This window comes from Podarcis bocagei, assembly GCF_964188305.1.
Source record: "Podarcis bocagei genome assembly, chromosome: 6".
NCBI classification, from domain to species: Eukaryota; Metazoa; Chordata; class Lepidosauria; order Squamata; family Lacertidae; genus Podarcis; species Podarcis bocagei.
Window position 1 is genome coordinate 4,906,038 of NC_138130.1, and position 22,373 is coordinate 4,928,410.

A 22,373-nucleotide genomic window follows, 5' to 3' on the forward strand; every position below is an offset into this window, starting at 1 on the left:
TTTCCCCCCAAATTCCGACCATGAAAAGTTAAAGTGGTGACTATATACGACCTTATGGTATGCAGCCAGGAGCGTGGGGTGAGGGCGGTGAAGCGGCACCTGCCCCTCGTGTAATCCCTCATCCTCTTCCCCAAGGCCAGGAAGGGAGAAGGCAAGGAAGGGGAAATGCGGCAACGTGGCTCCCCACCCCCAGTATGAAGCCAGGAGCAGCGAGGAATGGAGTGGCTTATATTTGAGTATTTTTTCTTTTCCCCGCCTCCAATTTTAAAGGTGCGACTTATATTTGGGTGCGGCTTATATTCAGACCAATACAATATCTGCTTGATTTTGTTTAGACTGAACCATAAACATGAAGAAGAGATATGTGCAGAGAGGCCTATAGGTACTCTATCTATATTTAAGTGTGTGTGTTTGTGTGTCCGCGAATGTCCACCTCGTCTAGCATCCATTCCGGCGAACGTCCACAGCAAACTCGGAAGTACCAGAACAGGTTACTTCCGGGTTTGTCGCTTGTGCATGCGCAGAAGCACTAAACCACGTTTCACGCATGCGCAGAAGCGCAAACCGCTCTGCACGCCTGCGCAGACATGACGCTTTGCCCTGTGTCCTTTTTGGCTAGTGGCCGGGGCTCCAGAACGGATCCTAGCCTCAAAACAAGGTATGACTGTGTATGCAAGGAGTTCTATAGGTACCCTTTCTTTATATTTTGGATTCAGTATAAGCAAATTAGACAAAATCAAGCAAATAAAAGTAGACGATTACAGACCCAGCAAGTGCAGTGTGGCTTGGAACTTCCCTCTAATTGTACAAAGCAGCTAGTGCCGACATGGCTGTAAAACTCAAGGCCTGGAAGGTTTCCAAAATGGAATGTCCAGCTCCCTGCCGTGAGAATCAACCTTCAGTAACCAAATAACCAGAAACTATTTGCTCATGCCATCAAGATCATAGTGTGCCAAAAGTAGTTTGCAGGGCTGGGGAAATTAAAGAATGCCTTAAGAGACGAAGTAAATTAAACTCCAGATACTTAAGCAAGCAAGCGAGCAAACAAACAAAACCCCAAATTCCTGGCAGTCTGATTACAGGGGGGAAATTCCTCCAAATGTAGAAGTGTCCTGCCTTCTGAGCCTTCCCCAGGGGAATGTATTCATAACCTTTCTCTTGGTCATCTTGTTCAGTTTTTTTGGATCAGGTGTTGTTATTGTATGCATGGTTAATAATGCATGCCTTAATAATGGAAAATACTATGGTACTTCTCATTTCCATGTAAGGCTTCTCTGGACGGACCTGTTCCTCCTTTGTTTACTTAAAAGAGTAGTGCTTGCTAGGAGCAAAGACTTTTTCAGCTCTAGAACAAATTCTCTGAGGAGATATAATGCAGGCCAGCAAGCCAGGGCTGAAATTATCTGGGAATGCTCAGGCTGTAAACAACTCATCTTTACTGTTCCAGCTCTTAAATTCTGTTTTAAATAGATTAATTTCAGAATTACATTTAGAATGAAGGATGCGCTTCAGCTATCAAGTCTGCTGAAGTTGTTAATAAGAGTAAGAAGTTGTGCTGCACCATTCACAACCACATAAGCTATTATTATCTGCATAAGTGAGTCCACAAGTGGAGAATTTGAGCAGCAGGGCTCACTCCAGCTTTTAATAGAGGAGGTGAGGACACACTTGCTTGACTATCTTGCCCCCACTCCATGGCAGCCATTTGGTGGTGGACCTTATGAATTTTGAAATGTGACTGCAGGCCAACAGCTAACATAAAGTCATTAGGCCAACCTACGTTGGTGAAGAGAAACTGTTAAATGGACACGTCAGATTTTATGCTGGATCTATAACTAGATAAACAGGGGGGGAATAAGCAGAGGAATATATTGGGGGGGGGGCAATGTGCCGTAGTCACTAGTATTGGAGCCTCACACCGGAACCCTGGGCTGTTGATTGCTGCCATATCTACCTGAATGCCCTGTGCTTTTCAATTAAGCCTCACGTTTAAGAAAAGCAGTAAGCTTATTAATGTTGTAGCACCCTGCTTGTGGTTAACGCTTAGCTGGAATGAAATATTCAACGCAGCAACAGAGAAATTAAAATAATAATTTATTTGTCAGACAAATAAATAAGAGGCACAGTGGTATATGGTTACCAAGCTCTGGCCTGCCTCCTGCCATTATGGCCAGCCCTTATATTTCCTTAATCCACCCCCCTTTGCTCCTCCTGTGGCTGCCTCTGTTCAATCAGCCTGCTTGAATTTCCTATTGGCTGATTGCTATAACCAATTTTAAGATACACTCATATCCTCCTGTCCTTATATGGAACACAAAGAGCTATATATTGTTACATCTATAAATGACAAATAAGTAGTAATATATCTTACATGTGTCTCAACAAAGAATCTTAATTACCAGCTCACCTCTTGCCCTCCTTGCCCTCCAAAACAGATGGTTAATAATTTTAAAATTTTATCTTGAACAGATGTCAGAGACCTTGGGTTCACATAAACATTGAAAGATCTCCTTCATTTGAAGGTTTCTAAACAAATGTCTGACAACTAATATATCAGAACTGCTTAGATGGCGTCTTCTTGTCTAGGAGGAAAACACTGTCAAGGTTCTCTAAAAACAGCTGGCCTGCCTGGCATGAAACATTTGAAAATCTAAGCCCATTTAATTTAGGAACCTGATCAAGATATAAGCCAATATATGCCTTGATTAAAATGCAGTCTATATTCAGATGCCATATTCCCCCCTTTCAAGCTCAAGGACCTTGCTACCAAGCGTCCTTGATAGCTTGATCTGCATTATATTCCTGAGTTAAAGCTCTGTATAGGGCCATGATATGAGGTAGAGTTTCATTCGAAATCATCTTGCTAATTGTACTTCTAAAACATGAAATGATACATGGCATCATACATAAAACCATTACCACTACTGTCAAGAAAAACAAGCAAGACAATAGTATCCCTTTGAGTCCTGTGACATTAGGTAACCATCCCATATCCCATCCTTCCCTTGTTTGTACTGGGACATGTGCTATACTCTCCATCTTTGTGGCCAACACACGGATTGCCTCACCATTATCTGAAATGTTAAAGCAACAGGCATTCCCTGTCAAGTTCAAGACTCCACACAGGCCTCCCTGCCTGGCAAGTACATAATCCATTCCCATTTTCAGCTGCAAAATGGGGCTCTACTTTCATCCAACTGTTGTGCAATAAGTCTCAAACTCTGGGCCGTTACATTGGTTACAAGTTCCACTACTGCTTGCAATCGAATTATTCTGTTTAGATTATAAATAGGATCCCGTGCCCCTTGTATGAGCTCACCAGGATTCCAGGAGGCAGGATCATAATAGGCTATAATGCGCTCTGGTGGCCAATCATCAGTACCGCTCCAACTTTGGGTACTTCCTCCTGCTATATGAGAAATATCAGCGTTTCTTCGTGTTCGCTTAGCTGAACTAGTGGGCATAATCCACATTGGTGGTAATACCCATCCCAGGAAACAAGTCCCACTCCATTTGGAAGGGAGTTTCTTGTATGCCCATTCTCCACATATCCACCACAACCATCGGGTCTGAGGGTTTTGGTATGTGGAGTGCATAAGGCGAAATATCAAAAGAGGTAGAGAGTTCACAGTGCAGTATGTTAGATTGCCTTTCTCTGTCACAGTTATGTTCCATACCACTTTCCATGCATGAATAAAAGGAGGTGCACAGGGCAAGGTATTCCGAGTTCGATAGGTAGTACCGTTTGCCCAGGTATGACTATTCTTAATATAATCCCAAGTATAGTGACAATGAGAAGAGCCTATCATGGTAGAATCAGCTGCATCCGATGATTTATGTACACAGAATTCCCCTTGTACAGGTATAACTCATAATGGTTTAGTTAAGTTCCATCCGAGGAAATTCTGTACTTCTGCTTGGTGTGGCATTTCGCTTACCATACCAATGGCATCTAATGGTATCGGTAATAAGGGCATACCTCCCTCTGAATCATCTGGCCCAAGAGAGCAAACAAGGCAATTGGTCCTATTTGCAACATTGCCTACCATTTCAGCTAAACCTACCCACATATTGTGGTCATAGCGGAATCCATATTTAGCAAATTTGGTCAGATTCAAGGACCCTTCCTCTTCCCAAGGGATCAGAATTAATAATAATATCATGTTGATGTCTAGCATATGCTTTCCTTCCACAAAAGATTACCTTATTGTGATAGCATAAAAATATTAGCCTCAATATAATTCCCCCAGTGACAGAAATGGGGAACCACCAAGACCAAAACATATATCCCAAGGATCCCCAATGTGTAATATCCCTGATAATTGTTCCACAAGGGGGCAGTCAATCAATTGTATAAGAGAATCTTCCCGCTCACAGTCTCTGGTTCAGACGCTCCTCAAGCTTCAGGCGTGCGCAGGTCAGCCAGCTTCCAAGTTGTGGCTGCAGCAGGCCGGTCGTCTAATGTTGCCCGTGACCTAGCCCGTTCCCCGTAGGGCTAGATACAGGGGTTTTTGGAGAGAGTCAGTTTAAGAGGATTAGAGGGGTCACCTTTGCACGTCCAACTGCCTTCGGACTTCTTCAAACGGGAGTGATGAATCCAGGGGGTCACCTCAGCTACCTTCACCGCTGTTGGAGTAGAGAGCAAGACGGTGTAAGGTCCACGCCACTTAGGTGCAAGTGGATCACGTTTCCACTCTTTCACCCATATGCTATGCCAGCCTGGAGCTGATGAATCGGCTTGGCAATGCTGCACGGCGTGCGCTCGAGGGCCCACCTGTTAAGATAAAAACAAACAAACAAACAAACACGGGAGAGAGACAAAAACACGGGAGAGAGACTGCACTTGTCCCTGTGTCGCATGGTCTCCTATTTGTTTGAGGTCAGTTGGAATATCCTGAACAAAGGAGGGCGGCCTCCCATACAGGAGCTCAAAAGGTGACAACTTAAGTCTTTTTGTGGGTGTGCACCGAACACGAAACAGTGTTATGGGTAACACGTCTACCCTCCTGAGACTTTAGACATATTAGTGGGCTTCTGGCATGCCCTGCAGATACCTTGCACAAGCGTCTGGCGGTAGGTAGTAAGCCTGGCCAGGTGAATTGCATTGTTTGGATCCCAATTAGGATCTTCCAAGGGAAAGTTGTCCTGGAGATGACGATCAATATTATAAATATTTCCCACTCTGGCCTGCTCACGCAAATATATCTGTGCCTTTTCAATTATGTCTCTCCTTTCCTCAGTGGTGAAGAGAGTATTCAGGAGCTGGCGACAATCTGTCCAAGTAGGACTATGAGTATTTACTATTGAAGTCACCAAGTCCATCATAGCCTGAGGTTTTTCTGCGAAAGATGGGGTGTTTTCCAATTCATCAGATCCGTAGTTGTGAATGGAATGTACTGGAGGATCGAAGTTCGAGGTGGCCGTGGTCTGGGTTGCCCATTAACCAGCACAGGCTCCTCAAGTGCATCAAATACTCTTCTGAGAGGGGCTACTACGTGATCTTTCTCTTCGCTTTGCTCTAGGGGCCTCAAATCATAGGGGATGGTATTTGTCCCAAGGCGTTCTTTTAGCAGCTTTATACGCCTGGCTGTATTGCTTGCTGACCGATAAAGGTCTCCCTGTAACTTCTGTAATAATTCTCTAGGACTTGGATGTACAGGGGTTTGGGGTGGGCAATTAGTTGTTCCACTAAAGGAGACTGTAGATGGAGTTCTACTGGGACTCACAGGTGGAATAACCACTTCTGCTTGGGCTTCATTATAGGACTCCAATGCCTCCTGAAGATATTTTTCTTAAAATTATTTAACATACATTCAAAAGGTGTACTTCCCCCCTTTGAACCCCCAACTCCCATTGTATGGCCCTGTGAAGTATCCACTCAGTCACTCACACACACACCTTACTGGTAAACGAAGTAGTACTCACTCCACACTTAGGTCAGCTACACATTGTACTTTCTCACACATGCAATGCGCCAGATACTTCACCACACACTACCTCCCATTCTTCCCTTTTCCCCCACCAGACCACCATCTGATATACCCAGCCACCTAGCGTACTCAGTTCCCCTTTACTGAGACGCAGAAGTTTGATCAGGACTTCTCTTCCTCCCAATTAATTGGAGGGCCAAAACCCCTTAGTGCACTTACCCTTAGCTGGTTCCCTGTTTATTTCTCTGGTCCCCCCCGGTCCGTCGCCGTCGGTGGGCAGGGTATCAGACAGACGAGACTGCTGCGTTCCCCTGGAAAAATTTTTCCAGTGCGCGCTTGGGTAGGCAATCAGTTGTCTTCTCTCTTGTACCCCGTCCAGTAAGGCGAAGGCGCTGCGTTCCAGCAGACCACTTATCCGAGTCGCAGGCACCATAAAATGTAGCACCCTGCTTGTGGTTAACGCTTAGCTGGAATGAAATATTCAACGCAGCAACAGAGAAATTAAAATAATAATTTATTTGTCAGACAAATAAATAAGAGGCACAGTGGTATATGGTTACCAAGCTCTGGCCTGCCTCCTGCCATTATGGCCAGCCCTTATATTTCCTTAATCCACCCCCCTTTGCTCCTCCTGTGGCTGCCTCTGTTCAATCAGCCTGCTTGAATTTCCTATTGGCTGATTGCTATAACCAATTTTAAGATACACTCATATCCTCCTGTCCTTATATGGAACACAAAGAGCTATATATTGTTACATCTATAAATGACAAATAAGTAGTAATATATCTTACATGTGTCTCAACAAAGAATCTTAATTACCAGCTCACCTCTTGCCCTCCTTGCCCTCCAAAACAGATGGTTAATAATTTTAAAATTTTATCTTGAACAGATGTCAGAGACCTTGGGTTCACATAAACATTGAAAGATCTCCTTCATTTGAAGGTTTCTAAACAAATGTCTGACAACTAATATATCAGAACTGCTTAGATGGCGTCTTCTTGTCTAGGAGGAAAACACTGTCAAGGTTCTCTAAAAACAGCTGGCCTGCCTGGCATGAAACATTTGAAAATCTAAGCCCATTTAATTTAGGAACCTGATCAAGATATAAGCCAATATATGCCTTGATTAAAATGCAGTCTATATTCAGATGCCATAATGTCTTTCTTGCAATTGGGGCTTGAGGTCAGTACCTGTCAGTTGCCTGATTACTTCAAGCCCACCTGGGATTGCCTACTCTCCAGAGTTTCAGATCAGGAACTCTGGAGTGTAGCTGATCTACGTTGGGTTGGAAGTCACCAGCAATTGACGGAATAGTGGTGACTTCAAGTCCTGTGGGAACATTCCTTTGTGGCATGGCTTGTCTCCCAGTTAATGTTGCAATGGAAAAAAATGGATCATCTGATGTCATGGTGATGTCAGTTGATGTGTACACAACCCCACCTGTCAAATTGGCCTACTGGGGTGGCGGAGCTAAGGATCTGGCCTGCCAGGCTGAAACGTTTCCCCACCCTTGCTCAATAGTCCAGACATAGTGTACTGCACTAAGCTGCAGCTTCCAAACCAGGCTTAAGGTCAGTCCCCCACACAGCACACAACAGTAGTCCAGTCTTGAGGTTACCAACACATAGGTCACTGTAGGCAAGCTATCCCTGCCCAGGAACAGGTATACATGTTTGCAAAGGGGCTGTGGGGCTATACTGTTAGTCCCTACCTCATCACCACTCAATTCATTTAGGCTTCCCACAGTATTAAGCATTATCTTGCAGTGATACTGAAACCCCATGATACCAGGCCAGAAGTTAGCAATCTCCCTCGGCCTACACAAAAGGACCCATTGACCTAAATTCAGCCATGTTTGTACTCTGCTTCTTCAACCCTGCACAAATATTAAGACCCCTTTTGCTTGACACACCTAGCTCCCCGCAAGCTGACACATTTAACCAGCTGCAGTAGACGTTAGAGGAACTTACATTGCTGAGCTTTGTGATTAGCTAGCGTCCCAGAACTGCAGAAGGTACAAAGATGGTAAGGGGGAGAGGGGCACAACACAAGGAGTTGCCTCTAAATCAGAATACTTGCCTGAACTAGATTGACACCCACCTCTAGCCAGGAAGTTGACCACAGAAGTTCTTGTTCTTGTAGTTTTGTCCGCTTGTATTAGACAATTGTTAGAGAAGGCAAATGCTTGCTTGAGAGAAAGCAACACAAGAAGAACATGTCCACACAAGGACAAAGATCCCTTTCTACCAATGGGGCACAGCCGGGATCACAGGGGAGGCGGGAGGGTACATGTAGAGAAAGTACATAACGTGTGTTCCGTATATAACGTGTGTGCTTCGCTGGTTCAGCTTTGGAAAGGAACCCCTGAACCCAAATTCCAGTGCTGAAATAAAACTTGTGAACTTCCACTCAATTGTTTGTCCTTATTGGCTGGGAGCTTCAACGAAAGATTGGACCAGCTGGGGCCCTAAATCGTGCAGCGAGATTTACAACTACAATGGAAGTTGCCTGATGTGCGTAATGATGAGGCACTGGCTAAATGGATGGTCCCACACCCCCTTTGCACCCACACTGCCCTTTAAAGTGAGCAGCATCTGAATAGAGCTAGTGCATTTGGGAGAGCACACCAGAATGCACTAATGTGAATGCACTAGTTTCTCCTCTCAGTGATATGTGCAGGTCCCCTACTTTACCTCCTGTCCCATGTCCAGTCTGGCTCCTAATAAAATCTTGCTGTGTAATCCTGTTAATCCTATTAATTTTGGTGCAAATTGCTCCCAGGTATGTGGGTGTAGAATTGCAATTGTTGCAATCAGTCAGTCACAACCCAGTAATAAGGGTGATGATGAAGACAAAGATCCCTGGTAAGAGGCCAAGGATTTTACAGGTACACAAGATTTCCCCCATTTTTACAATTGAACTATTGCACAATAATCAAAGATGCAAGCAATGTTAACAAATTATTGAAATCCTGCAGCAAAACGGGGGGGGGGAGAGAGAGAGAGAGACGGCTCTTGGACAAGAGAAACAAGAGCAACTGGTTGGAGAAAAGTAAGTAACACAAAGTAGGTCAATTAATAAATTAAGATGCAATGAAATTAAATGCTTTTTTAAGTCTTAAGAGACAGTGCCTTTCTTTCTATTTGCCTTCCATAAGAAAACTAAAGAAAGGTTGTAGCTAACTAATCAGCAAGCTTTTCCTAAAAATGGTCATTGAAAGCAAACTGGGAAATAATTTGAAAATTTGAATCTGTTCTGGTGTAGTAGATAAAACTGTAAAAGATATGAAATAAATTAACAAGCTTCCCTTAGCAAACCACTGACAATTATTTTTGAAAAGCCATGGTAAAATTGACAAAGCTAAGTTTTAGAGCAAAGGCTCTTTCTCATTTTCAAAATGGCAACATTCACTCCCAGCACTAACTTTTATTTCTAGAAACCTCCCCAGTGAACCTTGGGAACCAAACAAGAACGGATGCTGAAAGTGTAATTGCCAGGGGAAACAGCAGGTGTGCATTTCACCCTTGCTGTGTAATGCCTAGAAGAACTTACCTGTATTTTGACACTGCAACATTCTGTGTATCCATGGTGGAATTGTTGCCACATTCCTAGTTGGAGGCTCCCACATGAAATTGCTGGTGCAAAACAAGGCATCTGGGAGGAAAAGCGAAGAGCAGTTGCACTGAGCGGAGTTGACAGGAGCAAACTTGCTCTTCTGCTGTGTGGGTTGCAAAAAGCAGCTGCTGCTAGCAGAGAAACAGCAAGCCCATTCAACACACTTTTAAAGCGCATGGCTCTCCTGAAATAATATTGGGAAGTACACTTGGCCCCTCACATGCATCTAAAATTCCCAGCATCCTTAACAAACTAGTTCCCAGGATTCGGGGGGCAGGGCAGGGGAGCAGTGCGTTTGACAAGTGTCTCCAGTGCTTTGGCCTCCCCATGTAAGCTTGACTCATTTTAAAACAGCACTCTTTAAAGAGCCAGTTTCATCCGTACTGTTGATTCAGTCAATCTTTAAAGCTGTTGTTCATCAAATATGCCAACTTGCTGACAAATATGGACTCCTACTTATTACTGATTTTGCTTCAGAAACTCTGTGCTGCACATCAGGGGTTGGGTGAGGGGAAGCTTGTTGGATCTACTTTGCAGTGAAAACAACAACAGCCTAACAGCTGCCAGCAGGAGCCAAGTGCAAAAATGCACACACAGCCCAGCTGCAGTATCAATTAAAGGGATTATAATACAATGGGATTATAATAATTCAAGTAGAGAGGATTTTAATTTCAAATTAACTTTGTTTGATGCGTTTGCAAAGTTGCTTGATTAAAGGGATGCCGAGTAATGGTGGGAGGCACCAGCTAAGAAACCCCCCCAAGGGAACCCCCAGGGGAAGAAGGCTCAGAGTCAAGGGATTGGTGGGGGTAGGACAATGAGTGGTCAGAGGGAGAAGGAGCAAAGCGGGGGGAGGAGGTGTCAGAAGAGGTGACAGGGTTTAGTGAACAGGAAGAGGCTGTGGCAGAGCATTGTTCAGACTCTGAGGCATAAGCAGAGGTTGGAGGGGAGGGGAGACAGGAGGGGTGCTGAAGAGTTCAGGGAGTCTCCCCCTCCTGCTGCAACCAGCTCCCCTCCCTCCTGGTATCTGAGAACCTATCAAAAATGGAATGAGCAAAGCAGAGGGTGGTTGTGTACAAACGCAGCCTGAGACTGTGAGGGAAAAACCCTGGAGAGGAGGAATCCTAGTGGGCACTGGGAAGGCAGGTACCTTAAGTCCTCACAACTGCTTCATCAGGGCAAGACCTCCTAGAAAGTATTGCTGAGAGCTGTGTTTCCTTGACTAAAAAGTTAACTTCACTAGTCTTGGATGACTTATAGTTTTGTTGCAGACCAACGCCTGACTCCAGCCCTGACAGGCAGATACTCAGATCATAGAAATACAATTGGTAGATAGGGCTCTGTGTGATGTCATTTCCTATCCATTCCTAGAGTGGAAGGAGCACATACTAGTTCCTGTTCCTCTTCCTTTGACCAGCATTGGATGTAGACATGTCCCCGCTTGCTCCAGCTTTGGGCACATGCTTGAAGCCAGTTATACTGCAAATGTAAGTATTTTGCCTGCATAGTTTGTACTGCTGCCTTTGCTGTGAATCAGTGACATTCAACTGCGTGTATGGAAGGCTTCCTATATATACACTGCTGCTGTATGTGCATGGGGTGTTCCATGCAATTAGAAATCTTACTCAAATATAGACTTCTATTACGAGTTTTCTAGTACCCTCCCCCAAGTACTTATTCATGCAGCTCATATTTAAAGGATGGAACTCACTTCCATAGGAGGCGGGGTAACCACAAACCTAGATGGTTTTAAAACAGGATTTGACAAATTCATGGAGGGGCAGAGGGCTCTCAATTATCATAGCTATTAGCTATTAGCTATTAGCTATTAGCTATTAGCTATTAGCTATAGCTATTAGCTACGGAGGTTGTGCTTTGCCTTCTCGGTGGGAGGCTGCAAGGCTTCTGAATGCCAGTTGCTGAAAACCACAGGAGGGGAGACCTTGCCCTCAGGCCTTGCTTATAGGGGCATCTGGCTCGCCACTGTGGAAGGACTTTCTGACAGCAAGAGCTGTTTGACAGTGGAGTGGACTCCCTCAGGAGCTTTTGCTATCCTTCCTTGGAGGCTTTTGAGCATAGATTGGATGGCCATCTGTCCTGGAGGCTTGAGTTTAGATTTCAGCACTGCAGGGGCTGGACTAGTGAGCCTCAAGATACCTCCCAACTCCATGGTCCTATGATCCCATGACTAGATATGCCAATGTCCTGATCCAGGAGGCTCTTCTTATGCCCTTATTTCTATTTCCCCATTGTTAACTGTATTTTGCTTTGTCATTGTTATTCTAAAACAAAAGATGGACTTACACTGCAGCTTGTCTACTGCTTAACAAATATCTGAAAACGGGTCAATTTTCACTGACAGTCGAGCAAAACAGAGTATGTGTGTTGCCTCTCGGCAAAAAAATACTTGCCATTGTTGTAATCTGCTAATGGCTTCCTTACCTTAGTGTAAATTCTCGGGGTCGGCCCTGCAATGCAAAGAATATAAGACCATAAGAAGAGCTCTGCTGGATCAGGCCAGTGGCCCATTTAATCCAGCGTCCTGTTCTGGCAGTGGCTGGGCTGATGCCCAAGGCAGGTCTGCAAGCCAGACCTTAGCGCAACCTCACACTCTCCTGCTGCGGTTTCCAGCAACTGGGATTCAGAATCACACAGCCTCCAATAGTGGAGGCAGAACATAGGTATCATGATTAGCACTGGCAGAGGAAGAGGAGTGTGGGCGATGCACCACGCCCCCGGGACACGCGCCAGCTCCACCCCCCCTACTCTTCGCCCCCCGGTGCCATTCCGGAGCATGAAGCTCCACCACTGATGGTTAGTAGCCACTGATAGCCTTTAAAGCTAATATGGAATGATTAGTGCAGCAGCAGCCCCAGGATACTGAGTGGTTTGGATATTGAGTGGTTCTAGTCATTGCCAACATGCCCTTGCATTCAGCAAGCAGATCTTCATCCTGCCTAGGATATAAAAGACAAATAGGCTAACACTGCTCTTTCTGAATTCTGTTAACTGTCAGATAGTTTGAAGAATATGTTTTTGTCTATATCCTGACAAATAAATCAATCTTGCCTTTTAGTTTGAATGATTGTAGTACTTGGAGATATGAAGACTAGCTTCTTCCTTGCACAAAGACTGTTGGTAGTCAAAGTTAATTGTTCCCTAAATAGTAATAATAATAATAATAATAATAATAATAATAATAATAATAATAATAATACAGACAGACTCTCAAGCCCTTCCATAACATTTTATTTTCAGGATTATATGACATTAAACTTTTAAAACCATGGTTTAGCAAACAGTTACTGGTATGAATACATTTGGGGAGGAAACTAAGGACAATTAATAAGTTTTTTAGTTCCATCTAGTGGGAAAGATGTGTATGTTGTTTTGTAATGAAATTGGCAACAATCATGACAGAAATGCTGAAAAAAGAGAAATGGCAAATGTTCTGTTAAATATAAAACTTCTACAAATGGGGAGATTTAATAATAATCAAGAGGGAGTGCTTATGTTAGTGTTTTTTGTTTACTCGGTTACGTTGGAGAGAAAAATGGGTTTGAATTTTCAAGCTCTGAGAAGTGTATACATTAATGCAGGTTATAGCTTAGATCAGAAGAAACCAAACATGGCTGGGATTTTCCTCAGATACCCAAGTAATTGAGAAGTGAAGGGAACAAAACTTTGCCACAAACCACCATTGTAGGCTCTGGGTTGGCTGAGTAGGTTAGAACTAAGGCCCCATTGAAATCAGTGGGGAAAGATATTCACAGCTTTCAACAATTCTATAAATGAATGGATTTTATCTTAAATAAAGGGACTACAAAGGTCCTCTATTCCAACCCCCTGCAATGTAGGAATATTTTTGCCCAGCGTGGGGCTCAAACCCAGGACTCTGAGATTAAGAGTGCCACGCTCTACCAACTGAATGTTTCTTTATTTCTTTGTTTTTGCACTAATTATACCTACCTTTATATAAATTGCAGTTTTTATATCTTGACATGCCACATCATGATGATATCTCTCCTTTCCTTAACTTTGAGAATAAACAAATAAATAGTAATTGAAAACTTGGATATACAGTACACCAATTCTATCACTCCTCTTTTGATTCTTCTTCCTTTATACCCAAGAGCATAATTACAATCTACAATAATGAATTTATAAAAGCAGATCGTTATGTGTAATGCCAAAGTCCTTCAGTAATTTATTTTTACCGTTGTAACACTGAGCTGCATTATTGTCGACAGAAAATCATGTAAATTCTCTGAAGCCTCTTAAACAGGCCCTCAAGGTAGAGAGTTATAGCATTTTTCTGCTACAGGCTAGTTATACTTTCACTGCCACGGTATAATGTTAGAACATAGGGCATGAAGAGCCAACTCTTCAAAACTGAAGCAGAAAAATAGGTGGAGAATTATTTTCATATAAAAGGTGCATTACTGAGTAGCTCAGTTGATCTGGAAGTCTGCACGTGAGTCAGACCTACCACTAGTACTATTATTATTTAGTGACATTAATGTATTAATGACCTTCTATACATTAAGGCAAGGGGTGTGGGTGGCGCTGTGGGTTAAAACACAGAGCTTAGGACTTGCCGATCAGAAGGTCGGCGGTTCAAATCCCCACGACGGGGTGAGCTCCCGTTGCTCAGTCCCTGCTCCTGCCCACCTAGCAGTTCGAAAGCACATCAAAGTGCAAGTAGAGAAATAGGTACCAGTCCAGCAGGAAGGTAAACGCCGTTTCCGTGCGCTGCTCTGGTTGGCCAGAAGCGGCTTAGTCATACTGGCCACATGACCTGGAAGCTGTATGCTGGCTCCCTCGGCCAGTAAAGCGAGATGAGTGCCGCAAACCCAGAGTCATCCATGACTCGACCTAATGGTCAGGGGTCCCTTTACCTTTACCTTTATACATTAAGGCGATGTACAACAAAAACAGCAGAAGAAAAATTAAAAAATACAAAAAAGGTATTGATACATTTAAAACAGAACTAAAATCATACAAATAGACACATGTGATGACAAAGATCCATATATCCAGTTTGGAAAGCCTGAGACAAAAAATGCCTTTAATTTAATGTCCAATAAATTTCATTATGGTTGGTTTGTGGTTCTGAGCCTCCCTTCTTCCCTTCTTGTGTCACATGAATGCAGGACAGAATGTGGACAACACAAAACAAATGAGGTCAGCTACTAGAGAGAGGACATTCTCAGTGTTGGCACCCACAGAAAGGTCTGCCTAGTATTGATATGATAACCTTTTTAGGTGCCAGGTCAATACTTTTTTCCTTTTTTTTTACTCCTTTTTATATTAGCTGTACTAATATCATTATCTGTTGCTGGTTTTAATTATGTGTTAGATTTTAGTATCATGTTGCATTTTATGTTTTTAATTTTCATTTTTCCCCCAAGGGGCCTTTTGTAATTAGGTGGTATATCATTATTGGGGATAATAAATAAATTCATAAATTTAATTGTTGTATCTTGGCCAGAATGCTGTTCCACGGAACAGGGGTAGCCACACTGAAAGCCCTGCTCTGAGTTATTGTGGAGTGGACTTTTGCAATCTTTGGAACTTGCAGGCTTTTGAAGACTTTGGAAGTGCTGTGCATATAACGGATCTACAGCATATGTGATAAGGTGGTTTCTCTAATGGCTCTGTGTACAACGGGTTGCCAATATAACAGAGCAAGCAAACGTTGGCTCAGGTTGACTACTCTTCTTATGCATGGGACTTGGACATCAGCACCAACTTCAGATGTTAAATACTGCTAAAAATAACGAAGACATATCACTGCTAATACCTAAATAGTCATTGACACGATTTGCCACGTCTAAGGCAATCATATTTATTTATTTATTTATTTATTTATTTACGGCTATTAGCCCATAAAGGCAATCATATGCCTCTATACTAGCATTGGTTAGTTCTGCTAGGATCAAAGATGTAATTCTGACCAACAAGTTCTACTGATAATTGAATCAATGTACTATTAGCATTCCCTGGGAAGCAAACACCACTTGTTTCCTCAAGGGAAACCCTCGATATCTGACTGTTTTCATCGGTTCAGAAAATTGTTGTGACCACCCAATCAATCCTTGACAGGATACCTTCTTTGTTGTACCTGCTGATGACTCAGTATCAGTGCCAGTAGTCATTGAACGTCCCTTTTGTCTAGCTTTGTACTTGATTTAATCATATTTTTTGTCTAGGAAGCTCTGCTCTCTAATTGGTGTCTCTCAAATGACATGTCCTCTAAATGGTTTCCCTGTTTAATTTTAGTTTTTTTATCCCAGACTCTCCACAGTTCAATCTTTGAAATTCCTCTAGGAGAATGGTATATGCTTCTCTCACGCAAGCCTGCTCAACTTCATGAAAGTCCATGGAAATAAATCTTGTAAGCCTTAACTATATCTTATCCCTTTGTCTCCTCTCTGTGTTTCTTTTCTTCAAGTTAGCCAGGACTTCTCAAGGGAACATGTTTTATGTTCTTCCCTTAAGGGGGCTTCCCCCCCTCCCATGTTTAAACCATATTATAAGAGTTCTAAGCAATCCAAGCTTGTGAATCACTAACCACTGAAATATATGTATGCCCCTAGGGTGATTTACAAAAGCTTTCCTACCTTCATCCATCCCATCATCATCTGAGCCTCTTTCCTGAAGTTTTTTTGCCCTTCAGAATCTTACTATCAACCATATTCAGGTGGACAAGCTAAGGCAGACTAAAGAATTTGTGCCTAGTCTTCATCTGGTCCATGGAACCCCACATTCTTCAAATCAAGATGAAATCTGGAGAGTCACCCCCTTTCCTCCTCCATTCCACAGAACAGGCAACTGAGGGTATTTCATTTCACCTTTTGTTCTCTACCTTTACTGTTTCCCACATTGTGCTGCCTTTCTACTATCATGTGACCCAGGGGTAGGCAACCTAAGGACCGGGGGCCAGATGTGTGCTTTTATTTAAAATGCATCTCTGGGTTATTTGTGGGGCATAGGAATCCGTTCATATTTCCCCCCCAAAAAATATAGCCTGGCCCACCACATGATCTGAGGGATGGTGGACCGGCCCACAGCTGAAAAAGGTTGCTGACCCCTGATGTGATCCAAAACAAGGTAATTTGCATTCAATCATTCCCTTGTGTGACTAAGTTTCCACTGCAGCTCTGTCAGATCCCTCTTCCTGCTCCTTCTCTGGCAATCACTGAACTGAGTGCGTCCATCGATCTCTATCATAATAATGCACTTATTCTAAGTCACTGGTTAACTTTGCATACATGCAAACCCAACATTCATCACCTCTTCCCAACTCTTCCTCTCTTCACAAATCACTGCAACCACCAACCACACACTGCACACAAAATCTGGGATTTTAAAATAAGAAAAAAAACTTAGAGTAGTAGGGATAAGTAAGCTGATGAAGTGCTTTGTGAATCAGACTAAAAGCACATCAAATAGAGCACCAATTTTCATATGCTGTCAAACAGTTTTAAAAGAAAGGGGTGTTGCCCTTACCCCGTGTTTTGTGTGCTCATCTCTGAGCTCTGCACTTTCTCTGTGCTCAATAGATCAGTTATACTTTGTTCAAAGTGCTGAAGGGTGATTTGATAGGGTGATGGATGATTATCTTCCAGGTCACTTTCATCCCATGATGCTTGGGGAAAGAGACAGAAAGGTAAATAGATCAATGGAAAGTCTTAAAGAATCCTTGATGTGTTCTTCCTTCTCAAAGCAGCTCAGCTATCTACAGGAGCTGCGGAAAGGGAAGCCATGGGGAATGGCAAATGAAGAATATATTTGCTTTGGAGTGAAGCCCATTTCAGTAGAAGAAGGAAACTGTTCCTGAATCTTCTATTTTCTCTGTTAATTTTTTCACTGAAATATTTTAACTAAATCTAATTGGAACATGATAATAACTTAAACCATAGCTGTCAACTTTTCCCTTTTCTTGCGAGGAATCCTATTCGGAATAAGGGAATTTCTCTTTTAAAAAGGGAAACATTAAGAGCTATGACTTAAACATGCTAGCATTTCACTACAGAAGAAGAACCTTCCTTATTATCCCCCAGATATTAATTGCACATTGGGTTGGATTCAAAGGGTAAATGTAAAGCAAACATATTCTATTTGAGTAACTAACTTCTATTTTATACTTCCATCCAATCTCAATATGTGTTTTTTCTGGAATGCATTGCTTCCACCCTTAACATCCACACCACTCCTTCTTTCAAAGGCCTTTTTCAAATGTGCAATCTAGGTAGAATAAGTAAGCATAAGAGAAGAAGCAGGTTCTGTCCAGAAACATCATGCATTCAATTTCAGCATCTTAAGTGAGCCAACACACGTAACAAGGCAGGGTTCTCATTGCAACAACAGGACCCATAAATGAATGCACAATAGTTGAGGATGGATCCTTCCACCATGATATCCATGAATGTTGATTCAGACTAAAAGACTGAAAAAGGGAGTAGGGCTACATCAACTAACCCCACACCTGACATTGTGCACTCTGACTTGCCCTGCCCGCAGTACAAAACAAACATCTGTACTAGGGAATTGTTGCATGAATTCCAGGGGGATACGACAAACTGGTATGCGTGATATTGGAAAATGGGCTAGTCAGTACTTCTGATGAAGGCTGCTGACTATGCATTATGTAAAGGGAGAATTTGAACTTGGGGAACTGTTTTTGATGGCAGGGGTTCCCATAACATATATAGCTCAATGCACACTTTATGGCCAATGCTGTCTGGAAATGGGCTGTAATTACCTGATGGCCAATTCAAAGGGAAAAAGGAAAAACTTAAATTTTTCAACAAAAGTAAAGTGTTGGTTTTTCCTTTCCTGATTTCACAAGAAAGCAGCATGTGCATATATTTAACAAACATGCACATTTTACCTGCCCACAAACCCACTAGGCATCACACCCCAAGGGGCAGAAGTAGCCTATTCAGTATTCAGTCCGAGTGTATTTATAGCCAAAGAGTCGAACTGTGAGAAGAATTTATCAGGGCAGTGAAAGGAGCATCATGAATTATTTACCCAAAAAATCAAATTTTATAACCCTTCTCAATCTTTCATAAACTGTGTCTTCCCATTTTATTTGAAATTTTACCTGCAATCATAATACAGCATAAGTCAGAGAAATGTCTTTCTGAAAGATTTGTAAGAGCACAGGTAGAAAGCGGGCACACAATAGTGCCTGTACTTGAAAGAATTGCTGGAATGACTAGTTAAGTGTTTAATTTTTAAAGCATGCAGGGGAATGTGACAGATCTCCTTTAAAACTTCCATAACCCCCTTTCTTTCCATTTAGGAGGAAAGAAAGACACAAAGCATCAGTCACACCAGTTCTTCTTTAAAGATCTTCTCCCTCCCGCCCTGTTTCAGAAAGAGCAGAAGGAAGGCAACCGGCAACTCTCCCTCCTGCCAGTTCTTTTTTGTTCCTACTGCAAATTTCTCCTTTTTATCTCTCTCCAAAACCAAAGCAATCCTCTGCACAACCTCCATGGCTGAAACCCAGTTCACTTCTCGCCCTCTCCTACTATCTTGACTCTAGGACGGTTAAATATTCAATTGCCGTTTTATTTTCTCTCTCAATAAAACTGGGTTTTGGGGAAAGCTCTGATGTAGTCTGTGCTGCTCTCTGAGTGGGCATTCTGCTACCTAGGCTAAATGATCTGAAAGTTACCCAGATGTGCTCCTTTGTACTTGGAAAAAGTGTGACTTTCAGCAGCCTGTCTACTGTTCAGCAGAACAAAACCAGGTTCAGAGTGGGAAAGGGTCTCCCTAGCACAGGTTAGCTAAACTCTCCCAGCCATTTGTCTTTCAGAAGAGTTTATTACTTGGCACAAAGTAACATTTCCAGGCATGTATAAAGACATATGGCCAAAGCAAGACAGCAGTATTGTCAAAGGATTCATGGGGAGTATGTAGTAGCAAGTACACCTTGGGTGTTAAATTGTTCTTCTTGTTGTTATTTATTCTCATGATTCTAGATGGCCCCACTCACACCCAATTTACCATATTCTGCTAGCAGTCAACCCCAAGCATGCCCTGGAGGGAGCTTTCTTCCCCCAAAATTATTTTTACTGGTTTTCATGTAAATACATTAACAACACATAACTACCGTAACTTGTCCAGTGATAAATTAAGTTTCATATGCTGTACACAGTATACAAGCAATATGTTTATTTATGCATTATCAATTCAATATGTGTCTATTCTTGAAGTGCCTTTAATTACCCTTCTGTGGCGAGCAAGGTGTTCTGATAGGGCCACATTCCAAATATTATTTATCTAGATTTCAATGGGGATATCTATAGGTTGTTTCCAGTATCGGGCTATTGTTAATCAGGCTGCTGATAAAAAACAATAACTAAACCTCTGAATTTAAGGTAATTGTTTAAATTTGAGTCTAAGGATAACAAGGCAAGAGCCAAATTGGGTGGAAGGGTTGCTGCGTAATTTTGGAAATAACGTGAAACACGTTTTCTCAAAAGGAATATACCAATGTGCAACTCCACCATGCATGAAATAGGAGCCTCACTCTCTGCAGCCTTTCAAACATAGGGAAGAGATGCCAGTGCTTATTTTGACTAGACATGAAGGAGTCCAGTGCTAGTGAAATATAATTTTAACAGAAGTCTCCTGCCAATGAGCAGAGATGGTTCGTAGGGATGGGTTGTCCCAAACTGATTGTCATTTATTATCTGCAATTATGATCCCTAAGTCTTTTCCCCATATTATCCGGAGGCCTCCTGTATCACCCATATCTTGTTCTAGAAGAATGCTATAAATTAAAGATACAACTCCTTTTATTTCATATCTTGATTTGTTAAAGACTCAAATGATGTAAGAGAATGAAGGCCTTCTGCCTTCTGTTCCAAGTATCTTGCAAATGTGCACAACTGAATAGACTGAAACCAGGTTAACTGGGCATCATCCAGTTTCCCCATGAGCTCAGGCTTAGAAATTGCAGAAGGTTTCTTTTCTCCTCACGTTTTTAAATTGTCCATATTTATCCTCCTGTCGGAATAATGGATGGTCTAACTGTGGAGTCAATGGTGAGGGTTTAGGGTCCCAATCCCTTCACACCATCAGCACTGCCTTTAAAAATGGGTTTTGAATCTTTGATGCAATTTAGACACAGGTTTATCATTCTGTGTGAACTAGGCCTAAACATTAGTTGGTCCAGAGCTGCTGTCAAGAACCTACATCATCAGGTACAAAAGGTTTTGCTATCTTTGTTTTCTATTTATTTATTTATTTATTAAATTTGTATACCGCCCTTCATCCACAGGTGCCAGGGCATTTCACAGCGTAAAAATATAAGATAAAAACACAAAATACATAATAAAAAACAAGAACAGAAACATAACAGACGAATAATCCCTCTCCCATAAACACATTTAAAAGGGATATAGAATGTTAATTAACCAAATATGTTATCTAGACATCTTAGAAAAGTAGTTCCAAAACTGCTGGGTTGGGTGACAGTCCCTCAAACTATTGTGGCCAAAAATTGCATCACAAGGCACAAGAATGAAAGAAGCTGCATCTGTTCAGGAATTACCTGCTTAATTTCAGACTCTCCAACCTTGGTCCAGCCCCTCTGGAAAGGCATTGCAGAGCCATAAAGTGTCTGCCGGAAACTGGAGCAGCTGGTAGAAGCCACCCTCTCGTGTGGTAAAATATTCCGTCTGTCTTTTTTATATGGGGCAAATCTCAAATCAGAACATTTACCGTATTTTTTGCACCATAACACTCACTTTTTTCCTCCTAGAAAGTAAGGGGAAATGTCTGTGCGTGTTATGGAGGAAATGCATACGGGTGGCATGCCTACGGATTTTCCTCCTCTAAAAACTACGTGCGTGTTATGGTCGGGTGCGTGTTATAGAGCGAAAAATACGGTAATATAGTCCAAGATAGGAATAGGGTATGAATTTGATTCAGCACACATTTAAAGCTAAATCTATCAAATTCACATCTTTGAAAACATTATGAAACTGAAACACTGCTATCCTTTGAAATCCACACTTATCCACATTTTGTGATGCTATACAGACATGTTTATATTAGCAGAAAGGGTGCAGAAAAACAAATATATTTATCAGGGGGACGTGTGTTATATTGCTTGGAAATATGTGTTTATTAGTAGAAATTCAAACTAAAGTGCTTGGTAATTTTTATAAGGTTTTTTTTGTTGCAAATTGCTGTGGAAATGTGGAGACTGAGTTTCAGATGGTGACACTGAGAACTGAGGGAACAGAAATAGGAAGGTCTTTCCATCCATAATAAATTATTATTATTATTATCCGTAGTCTAAGACATAATCATTTCCATTGTACTAAATTTAAACTATGTTGTTTCTGAAATTAGGAACTATTTTAGGAATAAAATCATTATCTTTGCTTCAGGAGTTGATAGCTTTGCATTTCTTCCACCCAATGTTTTCATAACTGATAAAAAAGAAACATATTGGGTGGTGGTATGTGAGTTAATTTTACTCAAGAGTTGACCCATTGAAACTAATGGGCATGACTAAATTAAGCCCATTCATTTCCGTCCATCTGCTCCCAGTAAAACTTAGGTGAATACTACATACAACCTCCAGAAAGTCCCAACATTAACCCTTTATTTTCCACCCATGCTTCAACCCCAAAGCATCTGTTGGTCTTTTTTCCTTGGAAAAGCAAATTATGTATGTGTGCATGCATGCAGTTGGCAAGCCCTGGGTTACAGTGACAAGAGGAGCAACATTTCGTTTTTATCAGTTTTGTGTTGTTTTCATTGCTCCATCTACCATTACCTGATAGAGTTATCAGCAAT

The 22,373-nt window shown here is 42.1% G+C and overlaps 1 protein-coding gene across 1 annotated transcript in view; it reads left to right on the plus strand.

Moving 5' to 3' along the window:
* Window positions 1-589: 589 nt before the first annotated feature.
* LOC308588515 (uncharacterized protein) overlaps window positions 590-22,373 on the plus strand; it is a gene marked incomplete at its 3' end in the record, with an annotated part of 49,968 nt that continues 28,184 nt past the window's right edge. Inside the window, exons 1-2 of the mRNA XM_081196924.1 lie at window positions 590-658; window positions 10,917-11,032. Of these exons, the coding sequence (XP_081053050.1) occupies window positions 10,977-11,032 (56 nt within the window). The 5' untranslated portion in view covers window positions 590-658; window positions 10,917-10,976. The remainder of the gene's footprint in view (window positions 659-10,916; window positions 11,033-22,373) is intronic.